A 20,331-nucleotide genomic window follows, 5' to 3' on the forward strand; every position below is an offset into this window, starting at 1 on the left:
ATCTACAAGGCAGAGGTCAGGAGTGTGATGGAACACTCCCCACTTGCCTGGATGGGTGCAGCTCCCACAACACTCAAGACGTTTGACACCATCCAGAACAAAGCAGCCCCACTTGGTTGTTTGTGGATGGGGAGCCATTTGCTTCCTCCACCATTGATGCACAGTGGCAGCTGTGTGTACCATCTACAAGATGCACTTCAGGAACTCAACCAAAGTTCCTCAGAGAGCACCTTCCAAACCCATGACCGCTCCCATCTGGAAGGACAAGGGCAGCTGACACATGGGAACACCACCACCTGGCAGTTCTCTTCCAAGCCACCCACTGTTCTGACTTGGAAATATATCGGCCGTTCCTTCACTGTCGCTGGGTCAAAATCCTGGAACTCCCTCCCTAACAGCACTGTGGGTGTACCTACACCACATGGACTACAGAAGTTAAAGAAGGCAGCTCACCATCATCTTCTCAAGGGCAATTAGGATTGGGCAATAAATACTGGCCCAGCCAGCAATACTCACATCACACACATGAATTTTAAAAAAAGTTTGAAACTCCCAATGTCAGCCCCTCCCACATTAAAACGTCTGCTCTAATTTTGTGATATGGGTGTTGCTGGCATTTGGTGTTCATCCCTAGTTTGCCTGAGGAGGTAATGGTGAGCTGCCTTCTTGAATCATTCGTGGTTTGATACAACTAGATGGCTTGATGAGCCACTTCAAAGGACAGTTAGGAGGCAACAATATTGGTCTAGGATTGGAGTCACATGTGGGCCCTGGCCAGGTAAGGATGGTACATTTCCTTTCTTAAAGGTTAACTGTGAACCAGTTGGGTTCTTATGGCAACCCCCAATGGTGACAATCCAACAGCTTCATGGTCACTTTTACCAAGGCAGCATTTTTCTGGCCTTTTATTTTACACAAAATTCTGAATCTCAAACTACCCTGGTGGATTTTGAACTCAGATTCTTTGGATTACCAGCCCAGTGTTTGGATCACTCATTAACTAACAATCAAAAAATGACCATCCCCTAATGAGATGGTGCAGGTTGTGCCTTTACTTTTGAACGGAAGGAAAGAGAAAAAGGGCCAGGAATAAGATCATTAAAAAAGGGAGCAGGAATAGAAATATAACCCCTTGAGCCTGCCCTGGCGTATCATACAATCATGACTGCTCTTCAACCTCCACTTTCTCACCCGATTTACTCCAAAAATCTGTCGTTCTTAGTCTCGAACATAGTCAACAACTTTACAGTCACATGGCAACTTCAAAAATTCACAAGCCTCTGGGAGGAGAAATTTCTCCTGAACTCAGTCCTAAATGGCCAACTCCTTATCCTGAAACAATGACCCCCTGTTCCAGAACAGAGGAATAGACAGGGGGAAGTGAAGGAAAGAGTGAGGGAGTAAGTGAGATTGAAAGAGAAACATCGAGGGAATAAATGGGTGAGTGAAAGGTTCATAAACAATGGACGGAGAAGTATTGCAAGTGAAGGAAGGGAGAGGAATTAAGGAGAGAGAGAGGAGTGAGGAAGTATTTTTCTCCTCACATACCTGAAAACTTCGGCTTTTCATGGCAATCACTGCGTTGAATGGGATCAGCAGAATCATCACTGCAACGCCAGCCAGAATGGAAGGGCCCAGGTACTGGGAAAGGACACAGAGACCACATTATTGCTTACATCTCTCCAATGATCAAACCCAAACTTCATCTCTTAGCTGCGCATCTGTCCATCTGAAGACCACAGCATTTTACCATTTGTGTAGAATTGGGAAAGGAGGTACCTGCCACAGGAAGTAGAGAGCCAAACAGATCTGGAGTGGAGCTGACCACAGCATGTTCAGGAAGCTGGTGAGGTCCATGAATCTCTGAGCATCCACTGACATCAAGTTCACAATCTCCCCAACGGTGGACGAACGTTTGGCTGAGTTAGTGATGACCAAAGACTGAAAAAATAAAATTCAAATAACCCCACACTTAACAAAAATTCTTCATATTCAGCACCATGCCCTAATCACACCCTTCTGCTCCTGAGAGCACTAATTCTCATAGAATCATTACAGCACAGAAGGCGGCCATTTTGCCCATCATGTCTGTGCTGGCTCTCCTAAGGAGCATTTCACCTACTGCCCCTCTCCTGCCCTTTCCCTACATCCCTGCACATTCATTCCTCCCTAGAAAATTTAGAAAATGTAGAAAATTTTATGGCACTGAAGGACGCCACTCTGCCATCATGTCTGTACCACCTAAAAAATGAGACCCCCAGCCTAACCCCATTTTCCCACACTTGGTCTGTACCCCTGGAGGTTACCGGACTTCAAGTGCATATCCAGACACCATTTAAATGAGTTGAGGGTTTCTGCCTCTACTACCTTTTCAGGCAGCGAGTATCAGACCCATACAATCCTCAGGGTGAAAAATGTCATCTCCCTTCTAATCCCTCTACCAATCACTTTAAATCTATGCCCCCTATTCATTCACCTCTCTGCTAAGGTAAATAGGTCCTTCCCATCCACTCTATCCAGGCCCCTTATAATTTTGTACATCTCAATCAAATATCCCCTCAGCCTCCTCTGCCCCAAGGATAACAATCCAAGTCTATCCAATCTTTCCTCATAGCTGCACTTTTCCAATCCTGGCAATATCCTCGTAAACCTCCTCTGTACCCTCACCAGTGCAATCACATCCTTTCTGTTATGAGGTGACCAGAACTCCACACAGTACTCATGTTGTAGCTTAACAAGTGTTTTATATAGTTCTAGCATAACCTCCCTGCTGTTATATTCTATGCCTCAGCTAATAAAGGAAAGTATTCCTTGTGACTTAATCACCATATCGACCTGTCTTGCTACCTTCAGGGATCTGTGGACATTCACTCTAAGGTCCCTCACTTCCTCTACACCTCTCAGTATTCTCCCATTTATTGTATATTCATTTGCTTTGTTTGACCTCCCCAAATGCATCACCCCACACTTCCTGGGTTGAATTCCATTTGCTACTTTTCTGCCCACCTGACCAGTCCATTGATATCTTCCTGCAGTCTACAGCTACCCTCCTCGCTATCAAACGCACAGTCAATTTTTGTGTTGTCTGAAAATTTTTTAATTATGCCCCCTACAGTTAAGTCCAAATCATTAATATATACCACAAAAAGCATGGGAATCAAGTACTGAGCCCTACAGAACCCAACTGGAAACAGCCTTCCAGTCACAAAAACACCCAGCAAACACTGCCCTTTGTTTCCTGCAAATGAGTCAATTTTGTACCCAGTGTATGGGTTCTACAGACATTGACACTCACTGGAGCATAGTTACAAGAAGAATAAAAAAAAGACTTGCACCTATATATTCATCACCACAGAACCTCTCAAAGCATTTTACAGCCAATGCCGTACTTTGGAAGTGTAGCATCTATTTTATTGTAGGAAACATGACAGCCAATTTGTTCACAGCAAGCTCCCACAATGACAATGTGATAATGACCAGATAATCTGTCAACAAGATATTGAGAACTGGAGCTGAGCCTGGTCTCATCCACACCCAGTGCATCATCTGCTAAGTTGAGCTGAAGTCACTGAAGGTTGTTAGTGACCCCACTGTATTTTTCTGATGAGCTTCCTGTTCATTTTTACAGATTCCACCTTTTTAATTTCCTGATTGGGTTATTAGGCTGAATTTAAATTTTCAAACGGGCTAATATGAGATTTGAATTATGTTCTCTGGATTATTAGCCCAGTAAAATAACCACTGCACCATCTAAAAAAATCTGTGGTTCTCTCACCTTGCGGTATATGGCTCCAACGATTGCAGTCCGGAGTCGCATGCCAGTTACAAAGCAATACTGGAAGTGCTGGTGGAGGATGAGAGTCTGCAAGGCGGCAGAGAAGAACATCAAGAATGAGATGCTGTATCCCCACCAGGTCTTGGCGTGTGGGTCATTTATGAAGGAAATCAACATGCTGGGTGTAAAAAAAAACAGGAGAGTGTGTCAGGAACTGAAGCAGAGTCAGCAACTGCAGAACAGAGAATCAGCTCACCTTCTCTCTACATATAATACTTCTTTTAAACTCAAAGAACTGAAAAACAAAAAAGGAGCGCTCACAATGCTGGGAGTGTACTACAGGCCCCCAAACAGTCAGAGAGAAATAGAAGAGCAGATATGTAGACAAATTTCAGAGAAGGGTAAAAACGGCAGGGTAGTAATAGTGGGGGATTTCAACTTCCCCAACATTAACTGGGTTAGTTATAGTGTGATAGGTTTAGAGGGAGCGGAATTCTTAAAATGCATCCAGGAGAGCTTTTTAAACCAGAATGTAGAAGGTCCCTCAAGAGAGGGGGCGCTCCTGGACTTAATTTTAGGGAACGAAGCCAAGCAAGTGGTAGAAGTACCAGTGGGGAAGCATTTTGCAGATAGTGATCATAACTCCATTAGATTCAAGGTTGTTATAGAAAAGGACAAGGATGGGCCAGAAATCAAAGTTCTAAATTGGGGGAAGGCCAATTTTAATAAGATCAGATATGATTTGGCCAGAGTGGACTGGGAGCAGCTACTTTTAGATAAATCTGTGTCAGAGCAGTGGGACTCATTCAAGAAGGAAATAGGGAGAGTACAGGGCCAACATATTCCAGTAAAGACAAAGGGTGGGACCAACAAATCCAGGGAGCCCTGGATGTCAAGGGATATACAGGATTGGATAAAGAGAAAAAGGGAGGCTTATGGCAGATACCGAGGGCTTAAAACAGCAGAAGCCCTAGAGGAGTTTAGAATGTGTAGGGGAGAAATTAAAAACAGCAAAAAGGGGGCATGGAAAAACATTGGCAGGTAAAATAAAGGAAAATCCAAAGTTATTTTACAAGTACATTAAAAGTAAAAGGATAACTAGGGAAAGAGTAGGGCCCTTAAGGACCATTGTGGTAATTTGTGTGTGGAGCCAGAGGACATAGGTAGGGTTCTAAATGAATACTGTGTGTCAGTGTTCACAAGTGAGAGGGACGACGTGGGTATGGAAATCAGGCAGAAGGACTGTGATATGATTAAAGAAATTAACATAGAAAGGGAGGAGGTTCTAAGTGGCCTGACAGGCTTAAAAGTAGATAAATCTCCAGGCCTGGATGAAATGTATCCCAGGCTGTTGAGTGAGGCAAGGGAGGAGATAGCAGGGGCACAGGCAATAATTTTCAATACCTCTCTGGCCAAAGGAAAGGTGCCAGAGGACTGGAGGACAGCCAATGTAGTACCATTATTCAAGAAGGGAGGAAGGGATAAACCAGGGAACTACAAGCCAGTCAGTCTAACCTCAGTGGCCGAGGTGGGGGGGGGGGGCGGGGGGGGGGGGGGGACTATTGGAAGCAATTCTGAGGGACAGAATTAATCTACACTTGGAGAGGCAGGGATTAATCAAGGACAGTCGGCATGGTTTTGTTAAGGGGAGGTCATGTCTGACCAATTTGATTGAATTTTTCAAAGAGGTGACCAGGTGTGTAGATGAGGGCAATGTATTTGACGTAGTCTACCTGGACTTCAGCAAGGCTTCTGATAAGGACGTGCATGGGAGACTGATAATGAAGGTAAGAGCCCATGGGATCCAAGGCAACGTGGCAAATTGGATCCAGAATTGGCTGAGTGGCAGGAAGCAGAGGGTGATGGTTGAGGGGTGTTTTTGTGAATGGATGCCTGTGTCCATTGGGGTTCCACAGGGATCAGTGTTGGGTCCCTTGCTGTTTGTGGTGTATATAAATGATTTAGACTTGAATGTAGGACATGAAAATTGGTGGGGTGGTAAATAGTGAGGAGGATAGCCTTAGATTACAGGAGGATATAGATGGGCTGGTCAAATGGGCTGATCAGTGGCAAATGGAATTTAATCTGGATAAGTGAGAGGTGATGCACTTGGGCAGGACAAACAAGGCATGGGAATACACGATGAATGGTAGGACCCTGGGAAGTACCGAGGATCAGAGGGACCTCGGTGTGCATGTCCACCAGTCCCTTAAGGTAGTGGCACAGATAAGCATAGAATATAAGACCAGGGAGGTTATGCTGGAACTGTATAAAACGTTGGTTAGGCCACAGCTAGAATATTGCGTGCAGTTCTGGAATCCGCATTATAGGAAGGATGTGATTGCACTAGAGGGAGTGTAGAGGAGATTTACCAGGATGTTGCCTGGGCTGGAGAGTTTTAATTATGAGAAGAGATTGGATAGACTGGGGTTATTTTCCCTGGAGCAGAGGAGACTGAACGGGGACATGATTGAGGTGTATAAAATTATGAGAGGCATAGATAGGGTAGACAGGAAGGAACTTTTCCCCTTGTGGAAGGATCAATGACCAGGGGGCATAGATTTAAGGTAAGGGGCAGGAGGATTAGAGGGGATGTGAGGAAGAATTTCTTCACCCAGAGGGTGGTGGGAATCTGGAACTCACTGCCTGAAAGGGTGGTAGAGGCAGAAACCCTCATAACATTTAAGAAGTATTTGGATGTGCACTTGTGATGCCCTGGCATACAAGGCTATGGGCCTAGTGCTGGAAAATGGGATTAGAATAGTTAGGTACTTGTTTGACCGGCGCAGACTCGATGGGCTGAAGGGCCTTTTTCTGTACTTCTACGACTCTATGACTCAAAGCAGCTAAATTCCATTGCCCTTCATTCAGCCTCTTCCCTCAGTGAAAAACTGAGAAGTTGGGGTCAAGCACCCACTTTATATCCCAAATGAAACTAGGATGGGGTTGAGATATAAGCTGGGTTCAAGCCTGCAGTTTGCTGTGGGTGCAGCAGGTTAAAATTGAACCCTGCATTTCAGGCAGGATCTAAGGAGAATTTATACTATGAAAAACATTTAATAAATTCCCTTCAGTACATAAACTTCATACTTGAGAAGTTGGGGATTGACGAAAGACAGCAAGTCCTGGCACAGCTTCAGTGCCGATCCCATGAGGAAGTATGGAGCAAAGGTTTTGCACAGGGCTATGAGGAATGAAGGCTTCTTCTGGTCCTCCTTGCTGGGAAAGAGGACCTCAGCTTCATGGGGCTCCCCGTCCATGTTGTTTAATGTGGGAGGGCATTTGGTGTAGAAGACTTCTTGTTTCCTGGCAAAGGAGAAACAGAAAACATGTAATTACTCACTGTTGTTGGCCAGTATCAAATTACAAAACATCAACCATCCCCAACTTCTCGATTAGATTCCAGTCTGTAACTCACTCCCGGGTATCTGTTATTCTATATATAAACACCCCAAACCTCTCGATTAGATTCCAGTCTGTAACCCATTCCTGTCTGTCTGTCAGTCATTCTATGTATAAATCGCTTGTTACCAGTAAAAAGGGGGCAGGGGGTGGGTTGTAGGTTTTTGGCAGGGGGGTAGTTATTGTTACCTCCTTGTTTTCTGTTTCTCTTTCTCCCACTCTTTGAGTAGTTTCGGCACTACAACATCTGACCTGTCCTCTTTGTTCAATGACCAGAGATCTTTGTCCTCCAGGGGGTGCTTGTAACCCTGTATTGCCATTCTATGGATAGTGAGAGAGAGCACAAGATGCAGAGAGGCACAGAGAGAGCATGAGACAGAGATTGACACTGCATTCAAATACAGAGACACAAGTAGGCACACTCTCATTGAACCATTACCAAACTACAGTCAATTACTATCAAGGCTGATTTCAATTAGCTGAACATTTTACCCTTATATTCACCCTTTGTGCTGAGAGGGACTGATCAGTGGATTTGATCCATAGGGAGTTAACCGTCCCTTAACCTGCAGCAATGTAACCAGAGTGATGTCCAACCAGGTTCAGCGACCTCCTTCACAGTCAGCCTGATTGACAGATCACCAACTGTAGAACATGGGCTGGAGCCTGGGTTGCTACATACTGATTCCTGATTTCCAGGGGACATGAGAAACAAGCCCTTAACTGTCCGTTCATCCTGGGCAACCCATGTGCAGCTCCTAGGTATGGGTTTGCTAGCAGCAGTCAAAGTGGCCTATTGACCAATCAGCCCAGTGAGTGGTTTGTACCAACAACTTGCATTTATACAACACCTTTCACATAATAAAATGTTCCAAGATGCATCATTGGAACATTATCAAACAAAATTTGACCCTAGATTACATAAAGAGATAATAGGTCAAATGACCAAAAATTCAGTCAAAGAGATCCATTTTAAGGAGCCTCTTAAAGGAGGAAAGAGATGGAGAGGTTTAGAGAGGAAATTCCAGAGTTTGGATCCAGGTAACTGAAGGCATGGTCACCAATGGAGGAGTGAATAAAATTCAGGATGTGCAAGGGGCCAGAATGGAGTGCAGTGAACTTGAGGGATTTGAAAGCAAAAAAGGAGAATTTTAAAATCAAGATATTGCTTAACTGGGAGCCAAGGGTGACGGGTAAACAGGAATTTGGTGCGAGTTAGAATATGGGCAGTAGAGTTTTGGATGAGCTTAAGTTTATGGAGGTCAGAAAGTGGGAGGTCAGATAGGTGAGCACTGAGCCTGGAGTGAACAAGGGCATGGATGAAGGTTTCAGCAGCAGATGAGCTGAGGCAGGGTGGAGTCAGGCGATGTTACAGAAGTGAGAATAGGATATATGTGTTTGGAAGTTCATCTTGGGATCAACTATGACATCAAGATTACGGACATATTGGTTTAGTCTCAGACTGTTGCCAGGGAGAGAGATGGAGTCAGAAGACAGGGAATGGAGCTGGAGCAGATAGAAAACAATAACTTTGGTCTTCCTAATATTTAATTGGAGGAAATTTTTGCTCATCCACTGCTAGATATTGGATAAGCAGTCGATAATTTAAAGAGACTAGGGGAGTCGAGAGAGGTGACAATGAGATTGAGCTGAGTATCATCAGCGTATATATGAAAACAAACACTGTACTTTTGGAAGGTGTCGTTGCGGGGCAGCATGTAGATAAGAAATGGGAGGGTTCAAGGATTGATCCTTGGGGGACACCAGAGGTAATGGTGTGGGAGCAGGAAGAGAAACCATTGCAAGTGATTCTGTGGCTATGATTAAATCAATAAGAAAATGGAAGCAGGTGAGAGCGGTCCCACCCAGTTGGATGACAGTGGAGAGGGGTTACTACATAATTGGGTGGTGGGTGGGGGGGGCTTAGTTGAGGAACCTTTTCAGTTATCAGGAATGTCCTCAGGTGATCCAGGAGTCTGATGTCAGGTGCTGTACAGAACCGCAGAGGGAAATATCCATCTTTTTATGAGGACCGTTTGACTGCTGAAGTAATGAGGGAGAGACTACTCACCCAGTAAACCACCAGAAGGTCAGCCTAGAGAGGAATCCAGCACTCAATTCGGGGCAGGGATTCTGTGGTAAATAAGGAAAGGGTTGGTCAATCCTTCAGTCGGTTTCATCTCCTCTAAATTAGAATTCATAAAATGATACAGCACAGAAGGAGGCCATTCGTCAATCATACCTGTACCAGCACTTTGAAAGAACTATTGTTAGTAGGATTGCTATGCTCTTTTCCCATAGTCCTGGAAGTTTCTCCTTTCAAATATTAATTACATTTCTTTTAAGTTATCAAATCTGTCTTCACAGCCTTTTCAGGTCATTACAATTTGCTGCATTTACATAAAAAATGTTTTTCCTCATGTTGGCTCTGCTTCTTTTGCCAATCACCTAAGATCTACTTTTTCCAGGTTCCAACCCACCTGTCAGTTTTCCTCATTTTCCTTCATGACTTTAAAGTAAACCTAAACCTAAAACTTCACTGCTTTAAAGGAGAAGAACCCCAGATTCAAGTCTCTCATCCATGGCATCATTGCAGTAAATCCAGATTAATTTATAACCTTCCAGTTAAATAATCTAATAACATGGCAGGGATTGACACAATCCTGTGCACTGACACATTATAAACTTTTCAGATTGTGCTAAGTAGTTAATGTTGTTAACACTGGATGATTAGAAGCTGGAGTTCAGCTTCACTCTTATCTTTCCAGTTGGGCTACCCCATAGCCACAATAAAATTTGGCAATCAGATTGAGCAGACACTAGATATGTGCAAATCCAAACATTAAACTCCCATCAATTTGTTACAGACAGAAGGGGGTTTAATTTAAACAGCCTCGATTTCTCCTCTCACCACCCATCTGTAAACAGAAAAGTGTTTTTGATTTCTGATTTCCCCCCTTATAAGCGATGGTGAATTTCCCCAACCCCTCAGTTTTGGTGTGATCAATTCTCTATTAATAGTACCACAGCAAACTTGAGATAGGATGAACTAAAAGCATTAATTTATTTGCGCACAGTCAAATGCGAGAGGGAGGGGGGGGGTCAACATGGCCTACTTTTCATTTATACAATAAAGGTGGGATAGAGAACAAAAAGAGGTACAAGACAAAGACCACAGACAAAATAAGAATTATTGTTTCATGTGAGTTCAGAATCAAAAGACCAATAGTGTATTTCTTTAGAGGTTAACAGGCTGAAGCTGATGCTGGGTAATCCACTTTTTCAGTAGTGATGACATCCATAATGGGAGAGACACATAGCGATGAATTGGTCTTGTAGGAACTGGTACAGAAGTTTAGAAGTTCCAGTAATAAACAGTGTAGGTGGTGAGCCAGATATTCAAAAACCTGGCCACAGCCCTTTTTTCTGCTGCTTCCTGCTAGATGGAAAATGGTACTCTGCCTTTTTTCAGCTCCACACCGCATTACAGGTTCTAGCAGCTTGGAGAGGTGTCATATCTGCGGGAGTCAATGGCGTAGTGATATTGTCACTGAACTAGTAATCCAGAGATAAAAACAAAAAACTGCGGATGCTGGTGTTGGGTCGGGGGAGAGAAGTGGAGGGGGGGTGTTGTTGTAGGGACAAGCAAGCAGTGATAGGAGCAGATAATCAAAATATGTCACAGACAAAAGAACACAGAGGTGTTGAAGTTGGTGATATTATCTAAACAAATGTGCTAATTAAGAATGGATGGTAGGGCACTCAAGATACAGCTCTAGTGGGGGTTGGGGGGGGGCATCTTTTGATTATCTGCTCCTATCACTGCTTGCTTGTCCCTACAACCACACTACTCCCCTCCACTTCTCTCCCCCCACCCAAATCCCCCCCACATTAAACCAGCTTATATTTCACTCCTCTCCTTGGATTCACCCAGTTCTACTGAAGGGTCATGAGGACTCGAAACGTCAACTCTTTTCTTCTCCGCCGATGCTGCCAGACCTGTTGAGTTTTTCCAGGTAATTCTGTTTTTGTTTTAGTAATCCAGAGACCCAGGGTAATGCTCTGGGGACCCAGGTTTGAATCCACCACAGCAAATGGTGGAATTTGAGTTCAATAAAAATCTGGAAATAAAAGTCTTATGATGACCATGAAACCATTATTGATTGTTTTAAAAACCCATCTGGTTCACCAATGTCCTTTAGGGAAGGAAATCTGGCCTACATGTGACTCCAGACCCACAGCAATGTGGTTGACTCTTAAACGTCCTCTGAACAAGGGCAATTCGGGATGGGCAACAAAGTGAAATGACTCCAACTTCTATATTCCTGGTCTGGATTCTCAAGTTAAAGTTTCAATCAATAAGTTCAGAGCTTAGAGGTCTGGGAAAAGGCCTGGCCTTAGAAAAGTAAAGGGCCTATGTACAAGTCCTGGGGATTTAATCTCTGCAGTCACAGGGGCATTAGCACCTCTTTAGAGATAACGAGGTTGCTGCTGTTCTGAAGGCCAAAAATTCCTTTGGTGTGAGTCACAGCCAGTCATGGCTTCACTCAATTTAAAGCCTTTATCAAGTTTTAAGAAAAACAATTTTATAGATTAACCAGGATGATATTTTATAAAAATATAGAGTGAGATCTTAGCCCCCTGATACCCCTCACCACCTCAGGTCTTAAGAAGGAAAAATAAGAGAAGAAATATACATGCATTCTCTCATTGATACTAGCACATCAGATACACAGCTGGCAAGGGCAATGGCAGTTCCCTGCTGCAATTTTCTTTTGTTGGAAGTTTAGGTGACAGGAGGATTCAAAATTCATCTGTGTTGTGGGGGGGGGGGTGCGGTTGTCTGTCTGTTCGGGGCTAGAGGTCTAAATTCCCCTTTTCGACTGGGGGGAGCATCTCACTCCCCATCTGCTTAGCGCTTTGGGAATTCCCTTGGTCCCTCTTTAATGTCAGAGAAAGTTTCTGCTAGCTATACTTGTGGCAAGTCCTTGCCCTTTTCCTTTCCCGGCTTAATAGCCTGCCTTCCCTTAGGCTCTTCAGCTACGTATGGCATCTCCCTCACTATTTCTTTCCTTGCTCTAGGGCTTCTCTGGTCCCTATTTAATTCTGGGATACTTGGTGAATCTATTTCAAATCCTAAGGGCCTTTTCTGGACCTCACAGATGGATCATTTCTGTTGGCCAGGGGCCTAGCCTTAGAAATGTAAAGAGCCTTTGTACAGATCCTGGAGATTTGATCTCTGCAGTCACAGGGGCATTAGCACTTCTTCAATTCTTCTGTGATTCTTAGAGGTAACGAGGTTGCTGCTGGCCTGAAGGCCAAAAATTCCTTTGGTGTGAGTCATAGCCAGTCATGGCTTCAGTCGGTTTAAAGTCTTTGTCCAGTTTTAAGAAAAATAATTTTATAGATTAGCCAGGATATATTATAAAATATAGAGTGAGGTCTTAGTCCCCAGACAAATTTAATTCTTTTTTCCAATCATGGAAATGAGATCCCAAGATGAGCCAAATACTCGAGAGTTGGGATACAGATCAGCCATGATCAAAGTGAAGGGCAGGACAGGCTGAAGGGTTGCATGGCCTCCTCCTGTTCTTACGATCCTTCTGAACAAGGATAGATGGGAACCAAAGCCTTTGCTGCTGGCTCAGTGCACCACAGGGTACATCTTTACTGTGCAGCAGTGAGTCAACAGCCATTTGATGTCTCTTCCCACTTTTATTTCCATTGAAGGTTTATGCCTTTGCACAAACTCAGGATCTAACCCCATTGTCTACACACTGCAGTTTAAATGGGAAACCTGACTGACTCTTTACAAGAAAAAAATTGCTATGTAAGTGTGAGTTCTAACAACCCTTTAACATCCCAAAGCCAGTCATGGTTTTGAAGAACTCTTGTAATGGAGCTAAATACAGAGGCCAATTTGTGCACAGCAAGCTCCCAAAACCATGTGACAAATGGCCAATTGAACAGTTTTAGTGATGTTGGTTGAGGGATAAATATTGGCCAGGCCTCCAGGGAGAATCCTCCTGCTCTTCTTGGAAATTCCACAGAATTTTTATATTCACCTGACAGGGCAGACACTGCCTCAGTTCAATGTCCATCTGAAAAGTGGCACCTTTGACAGCACCCTCAGCACGACCCTTCGACAGTGCAGCGATCCCTTATCACTGCCCTTCCAACAGTGCAATGCTCCCTCAGCACTGCCCTTCCCACAATACTGAGCTCCCTCACTACTGACCCTCTGACAGTGCAGCGCTTCTCAGTACTGACCCTCTGACAGTGCAGCGCTTCTCAGTACTGACCCTCTGACAGTGCAGCGCTTCTCAGTACTGACCCTCTGACAATGCAGCGCTTCTCAGTACTGACCCTCTGACAGTGCAGCGCTTCTCAGTACTGACCCTCTGACAGTGCAGCGCTTCTCAGTACTGACCCTCTGACAGTGCAGCGCTTCTCAGTACTGACCCTCTGACAGTGCAGCACTCCCTCAGTACTGACCCTCCGACAGTGCAGCACTCCCTCAGTACTGACCCTCTGACAGTGCAGCACTCCCTCAGTACTGACCCTCTGACAGTGCAGCACTCCCTCAGTACTGACCCTCTGACAGTGCAGCGCTTCTCAGTACTGACCCTCTGACAGTGCAGCGCTTCTCAGTACTGACCCTCTGACAGTGCAGCGCTTCTCAGTACTGACCCTCTGACAGTGCAGCGCTTCTCAGTACTGACCCTCTGACAGTGCAGCGCTTCTCAGTACTGACCCTCTGACAGTGCAGCACTCCCTCAGTACTGACCCTCTGACAGTGCAGCGCTTCTCAGTACTGACCCTCTGACAGTGCAGCGCTTCTCAGTACTGACCCTCTGACAGTGCAGCGCTTCTCAGTACTGACCCTCTGACAGTGCAGCACTCCCTCAGTACTGACCCTCTGACAGTGCAGCGCTTCTCAGTACTGACCCTCTGACAGTGCAGCGCTTCTCAGTACTGACCCTCTGACAGTGCAGCGCTTCTCAGTACTGACCCTCTGACAGTGCAGCGCTTCTCAGTACTGACCCTCTGACAGTGCAGCGCTTCTCAGTACTGACCCTCTGACAGTGCAGCGCTTCTCAGTACTGACCCTCTGACAGTGCAGCACTCCCTCAGTACTGACCCTCTGACAGTGCAGCACTCCCTCAGTACTGACCCTCTGACAGTGCAGCACTCCCTCAGTACTGACCCTCTGACAGTGCAGCACTCCCTCAGTACTGACCTTCTGACAGTGCAGCACTCCCTCAGTACTGACCCTCTGACAGTGCAGCACTCCCTCAGTACTGACCCTCTGACAGTGCAGCACTCCCTCAGTACTGACCCTCTGACAGTGCAGTGCTCCCTCAGTACTGACCTTCTGACAGTGCAGTGCTCCCTCAGTACTGACCCTTTGATAGTGCAGTGCTCCCTCAGTACTGACCCTCCGACAGTGCAGTGCTCCCTCAGTTCTGACCTTCTGACAGTGCAGTGCTCCCTCAGTACTGACCCTCCGACAGTGCAGTGCTCCCTCAGTACTGACCCTCCGACAGTGCAGTGCTCCCTCAGTACTGACCCTCTGACAGTGCGGCACTCCCTCAGTACTGACCCTCTGACAGTGCAGCGCTCCCTCAGTACTGACCCTCCGTCAGTGCGGCACTCCCTCAGTACTGACCCTCTGACAGTGCAGCACTCCCTCAGTACTGACCCTCTGACAGTGCAGCGCTTCTCAGTACTGACCCTCTGACAGTGCAGCACTCCCTCAGTACTGACCCTCTGACAGTGCAGCACTCCCTCAGTACTGACCCTCCGACAGTGCAGCACTCCCTCAGTACTGATCCGCCGACAGTGCAGCGCTCCCTCAGTACTGACCCTCTGACAGTGCAGCACTCCCTCAGTACTGACCCTCTGACAGTGCAGCGCTTCTCAGTACTGACCCTCTGACAGTGCAGCACTCCCTCAGTACTGACCCTCTGGCAGTGCAGCGCTCCCTCAGTACTGACCCTCCGACAGTGCAGCACTCCCTCAGTACTGATCCGCCGACAGTGCAGCGCTCCCTCAGTACTGACCCTCCGACAGTGCAGCGCTTCTCAGTACTGACCCTCTGACAGTGCAGCACTCCCTCAGTACTGACCCTCTGACAGTGCCGCACTCCCTCAGTACTGACCCTCTGACAGTGCCGCACTCCCTCAGTACTGACCCTCTGATAGTGCAGTGCTCCCTCAGCACTGACCCTCTGACAGTGCAGCACTCCCTCAGTACTGACCCTCTGACAGTGCAGTGCTCCCTCAGTTCTGACCTTCTGACAGTGCAGTGCTCCCTCAGTACTGACCCTCCGACAGTGCAGTGCTCCCTCAGTACTGACCCTCCGACAGTGCAGTGCTCCCTCAGTACTGACCCTCCGACAGTGCAGTGCTCCCTCAGTACTGACCCTCTGACAGTGCGGCACTCCCTCAGTACTGACCCTCTGACAGTGCAGCGCTCCCTCAGTACTGACCCTCTGACAGTGCCGCACTGCCTCAGTACTGACCCTCTGACAGTGCCGCACTGCCTCAGTACTGACCCTCTGACAGTGCAGCACTCCCTCAGTACTGACCCTCTGACAGTGCAGCGCTCCCTCAGTACTGACCCTCTGACAGTGCAGTGCTCCCTCAGTACTGACCCTCTTGTGAATGTCAGCTTGGACTATGTGCTCAACTCTCTGGAGTAGGGTTTGAACCCAGGACCTTGATTCAAAAGTGAGCGTGCTATTCGCCAAGTCACAGCCTACAGTTTCGAGGCATGGCTAGTGAATTTCCAGGTGTCCTAAGGTAACTGGAGACTTCAAGACCATGAGCGTCAGAGACGTGAAGACACTGCAAACTTTAGCACTGTAGAGCCAAATGCAGTTGGACTCACCTCATCCGGTGATGGTGCAGAGAAATATGGAGGAGGTTCGCTGAAGCAGCAGAGAAAGAACTGGACCAGAACTAAGGCAAAGTATATAAAGAAGGTGGTAAATCGGAAGACATCAGGTACGCTACCCTGCAGAGAAAGAACAATACACAGAAAAGCAGTCAGCAATTCATTCACACCTCAGGACAGAGTCACTAAAGCTAGGCACCAGCTACCTGCTTTCCCACTGCCTGTAGCGCCAAGGCAAGACCATCCCTGACACTATAGGACACTGGCTGAACATAAGAACTAGGAGCAGGAGTAGGCAATTCAGCCCCTCGAACCTGCCCCACATTCAATACGATCATGGCTGATCTCATTTCGGCCTCAACTCCAATTTCCCGCCCTCTCCCCATAACCTTTCAACCCGTTACTAATTAAAAATCTGTCTATCTTCTCCTTAAATTTATTCAGCGTCCCGGCACCCACTGCAGTCTGAGCTAGTGAATTCCACAGATTCACGACCCTTTGAGAAAAGTAATTCCTCATCTCTGATTTAAATCTACCTCCCCTTAGCCTAAAACTATGGCCTCTCATTCTAGAATGCCCCACAAGGGGAAACATCTGCTCCACGTCTACTTTGTCTATCCCCTTTAGCATCTTATATACCTCAATTAGATCTACTCTCATCCTTCTAAACTCTAGCGAGTATAGGCCTAAACTGCTCAATCTCTCCTCTTAAGACAAGCCCCACATCTCTGGAATCAATCTAGTGAACCTCCTCTGAACCGCCTCCAATGCAGCTACATCCTTCCTCAAGCAAGAGGACCAAAACTGTGCCCAGTACTCCAGGTGCGGTCTCACCAATGCCTTATACAGTTGCAACAACACTTCCCTATTTTTATACTCTATTTTTTTTAGCAATAATTGCCAAAATTCTATTTGCCTTCCTTATTCCTTGCTGTACCTGCATACTAACTTTCAGCGATTCATGCACGAGGACACCCAGATCCCTCTGTACTGAAGCATTCTGAAGTTTCTCCCCATTTAAAGGGTCATCAAGGAGTCATGTGGGAGAATCTCAGGTTCCAGTGACAAGCCTATAGAAGGCACCATTATCCCAAAGTTAGCCTGTCCATTGGACTAGAACATGAGATAGAAGAGGTAACTTGGCCTCATCAGCCCCATTCATCCCACAGGCCACACAAGCCCTTTCCACCATGAAAGTTTTGCATAGACACTCACTGATTGTCAAAGGAAAGTGAGCAAAATTCCAGAACATCCATTTCCTCCTGTCCACATGATTGATCCATCTCTGGTCAGTGGCCTTGACACCCTCAATGCTATATGGAGTGCAATGATGTAACATTCACCGAACAGAGGAAGTTAATCCATTTAAAATTCATGGAGACATTTCAATGAATACTTTATGCTGCCCCTCGGCCCTCTCCCGCTTACCTCACTGAGTGCCACAAGGATATTCGATCTGAATGTTATCACAGCACAAAGCAATGTGATCAGCCAGAAGAAGAACAGCACTCCAGAGGACTGGATCCCCCGTAACCTCTCATACTGGATCAGAAACGTCACGAGTAACTAAAGTCACAACAAAGACTAGTGTTAGAAACGGCCTCCCCCTCCATATCACTGTGCTCCATAACAAACCCACAGCAAGGTGTTGATTGCAGAGACTCATACCTGGACTTACAGCCCAAAGAGGAGTTAAGAATACCCGCTTCTCTCCCCAGGGCACCAGCTCTCCCAGGCATGTGGATGCCACAGGTGTTGATGGAAACTGCCTCAGCTATTCTACATGGGTGATCTGACTGAGATGTTTCAAATGTCAAAAGGAACCATTTCCTCCGGTGGGGGCCAGTACAGAACAAGGACATAAACTTCAAATTCGAGCCAAATCTTTCAGAGACGATGTCAGGAAGCATCTTTTCACACTAGGGATAGTGGAAATCTGGAACTCTCTCCCCAAAAAGCTGTGGAATCTGAGTTTCAATTGTAATTTGCAAAATTGAAATTGACAAGATTTTGGCTGGGAAAGGCATTCAGGGATAGGGAAAAAGTGGTGGGGAAATGGGAGTTCAAGATGCTGATCAGCCATAATCATATCCAATGTGCAGCAGACTCAAGGGGTCCTGTTCTGTGTAACAAGTCTGGGGGGTTGAATGGCCTCTTCCTGTTCCTATGTAACAGGTTTGAGAGGCTGAACAGCCTCCTCCTGCTCCTGTGTAAATGTTGACAGGCTGTGGGGAGCTGATCTTGCGCTCCCTCATGAAAGTAAAATTCACTCCAACTATCTGTCCTGACCAGTCCAGACTAGAAAGGACCAAACTCTATCCCAATCTGGGTGGAGTTATCTTGTCCCGATCACATTTTGATTTAATGTTCATTCTCGCGATTCAGGCATAATTCTTAAGGCTGCTATTTATTACCCCTCATTAGTTGCCTGGAGAAGGAGGTGATTGGCTTTCTTCTTGAATTGCTATAGCAGTTTGATATAACATAAGATGATAAGAAATTGGAGCAGGAGTAGGTCATTCATTACGATCATGGCTGATCTGGTTGTGGCCTCAACTCCATTTTCCTGTCTGCCCCCCATAACCTTTTGACTCCCTTGTAGATCAAAAATCTGTCTCAGCCTTCAAACAATTCAATGACCCAGCTTCCACTACCCTCTGGGGAACAGAATTCCAAACACTTACGACCCTCTGAGAGAAGAGATTACTCCTCATCTCTATCTAAAATGGGAGACCCCTTATTTTGAAACTGTGCCTCCTAGTTCTAGATTCCCCCACAAGGGGAAACATCCTCTCAGCTTCCACCCTGTGAAGCCCCATTAGAATATTATGTGTTTCAATCAGATCACCTCTCATTCTTCTAAACTCCAATGAGCATAGGCCCAAGCTGCTCAACCATTCAGGAATCAGCCGAGTGAACCATCTCAGGGGTCTGCTAGTCCAATTCAGGGGGCATTCAAGAATCAATCACATTGGTGTAGGACTGAAGTCAGGAGGAGAGCGGGTTTCCTTCACTAAAGGCTATTAGGTGCATGTAGGTGAGGGAGTAAGTAAGTCAATACCAAGCTGTGCTGGATTCAGGAGCTCAGTTGCAGGCATAGTGCAGGAGGATACAAATAAGCTAGAGGCAGGGCAAGCTGCTGACAGACTGGACTCCCCTCAGTGAAAAGTGAGGGGTCAATTCTTCTGGTCTCCCTCTCACCACTGTCACTTCACAGCTCATCTAGCCACAGTTAGTTCCGATACTCAGACATGCCACATAGTGTCTGCTGCTCCTGGTTTGAGGTGTTCCCCTAATAGTCAAGGCAGAGTAGGAGCTCAGAAGGTGTAAAGGGGCAGATCCAATCCTGATTTAAATATCACAATTACTGGTGCAGCAAGATTCACAATTTCTACTGTGTCACTGAGGAGCTGGGCCGGGGCTGAGTTGTGGGGCGGGTGGGGGGGAAGCGTAGTTAGGGCAGAGCCAGAAAATCACCCAAACATGTCAGTGTAGCTAGATTTGAAAAGTATTAAAGCGCTGTGGATTCCAAACAGCAAACCACATAGCAAAATAAAATGTGTCAATGACAGGATTCTGTAATGCTCTGCTCACCATCGTGACTCCCAACAGCAAAGGGCTGATGAAATACACTGCAGCCCTTGCTTGGGCATTCATCACTTCAGCCAAGGAAAAGAAGAGGTCCGACCAGCAGACAATCCACAGCAACAACCCAAGGACCTGCAGAACACAGAGAACTGGCAGTTAGACAATGGGGGAGAAACACAGGTCACTACGATAGATTTGTTTCTATGTGACTGAGAGCCCGACACACGTGCACACAAACACATTGTGCCAGGTGTGAAAGGTTCCAACAGGAGCTATTGAGAAACAGACATGGAGACTTCCTGTTTTCCCAATGCAGCCTCCCTGAAGGTCACATCGCACTGACTGAAAGCAGAGGAGGAAAACAGGTGGCGAGTCGGGAATGTCCTCAGCCTGCCTCTGGATAACTGCTGGTCTTCAACTGGCTAAAGCCACAGCTTACCAGCATACAGCCCTGGGAAGTAAATCTGCTGACCAGGCACTGGATGCAAGTGAGCTGGACGTACCCCTGCTCCCAGTGACGCTTCAATTTCCATTCATGGAACAGGCTACCTGCTGCATTAGGGTATCACATTACCAAATCAGCCACAGAGGAATGAGTTTATCCCAATCTTCCATATTGGACATCTCACTTTGAGCCACCCGTATCCCAAAGGGACCCACATCTCTTG

General features: G+C 46.3%; 1 protein-coding gene across 1 annotated transcript in view; it reads right to left on the bottom strand.

Annotated features, from left to right (window-relative positions):
- The window catches only part of abcc3 (ATP-binding cassette, sub-family C (CFTR/MRP), member 3), a 125,656-nt gene that overhangs the window by 66,078 nt on the left and 39,247 nt on the right, over window positions 1-20,331 (bottom strand). Inside the window, exons 3-11 of the mRNA XM_041216717.1 lie at window positions 19,670-19,795; window positions 17,504-17,641; window positions 16,070-16,195; window positions 9,249-9,310; window positions 7,367-7,498; window positions 6,866-7,081; window positions 3,776-3,953; window positions 1,780-1,941; window positions 1,549-1,641 (exon numbers count right to left, since the gene is read on the bottom strand). Coding sequence (XP_041072651.1) covers window positions 1,549-1,641; window positions 1,780-1,941; window positions 3,776-3,953; window positions 6,866-7,081; window positions 7,367-7,498; window positions 9,249-9,310; window positions 16,070-16,195; window positions 17,504-17,641; window positions 19,670-19,795 — 1,233 coding nt within the window. The remainder of the gene's footprint in view (window positions 1-1,548; window positions 1,642-1,779; window positions 1,942-3,775; window positions 3,954-6,865; window positions 7,082-7,366; window positions 7,499-9,248; window positions 9,311-16,069; window positions 16,196-17,503; window positions 17,642-19,669; window positions 19,796-20,331) is intronic.

Source organism: Carcharodon carcharias, chromosome 22, assembly GCF_017639515.1.
Source record: "Carcharodon carcharias isolate sCarCar2 chromosome 22, sCarCar2.pri, whole genome shotgun sequence".
NCBI lineage: Eukaryota > Metazoa > Chordata > Chondrichthyes > Lamniformes > Lamnidae > Carcharodon > Carcharodon carcharias.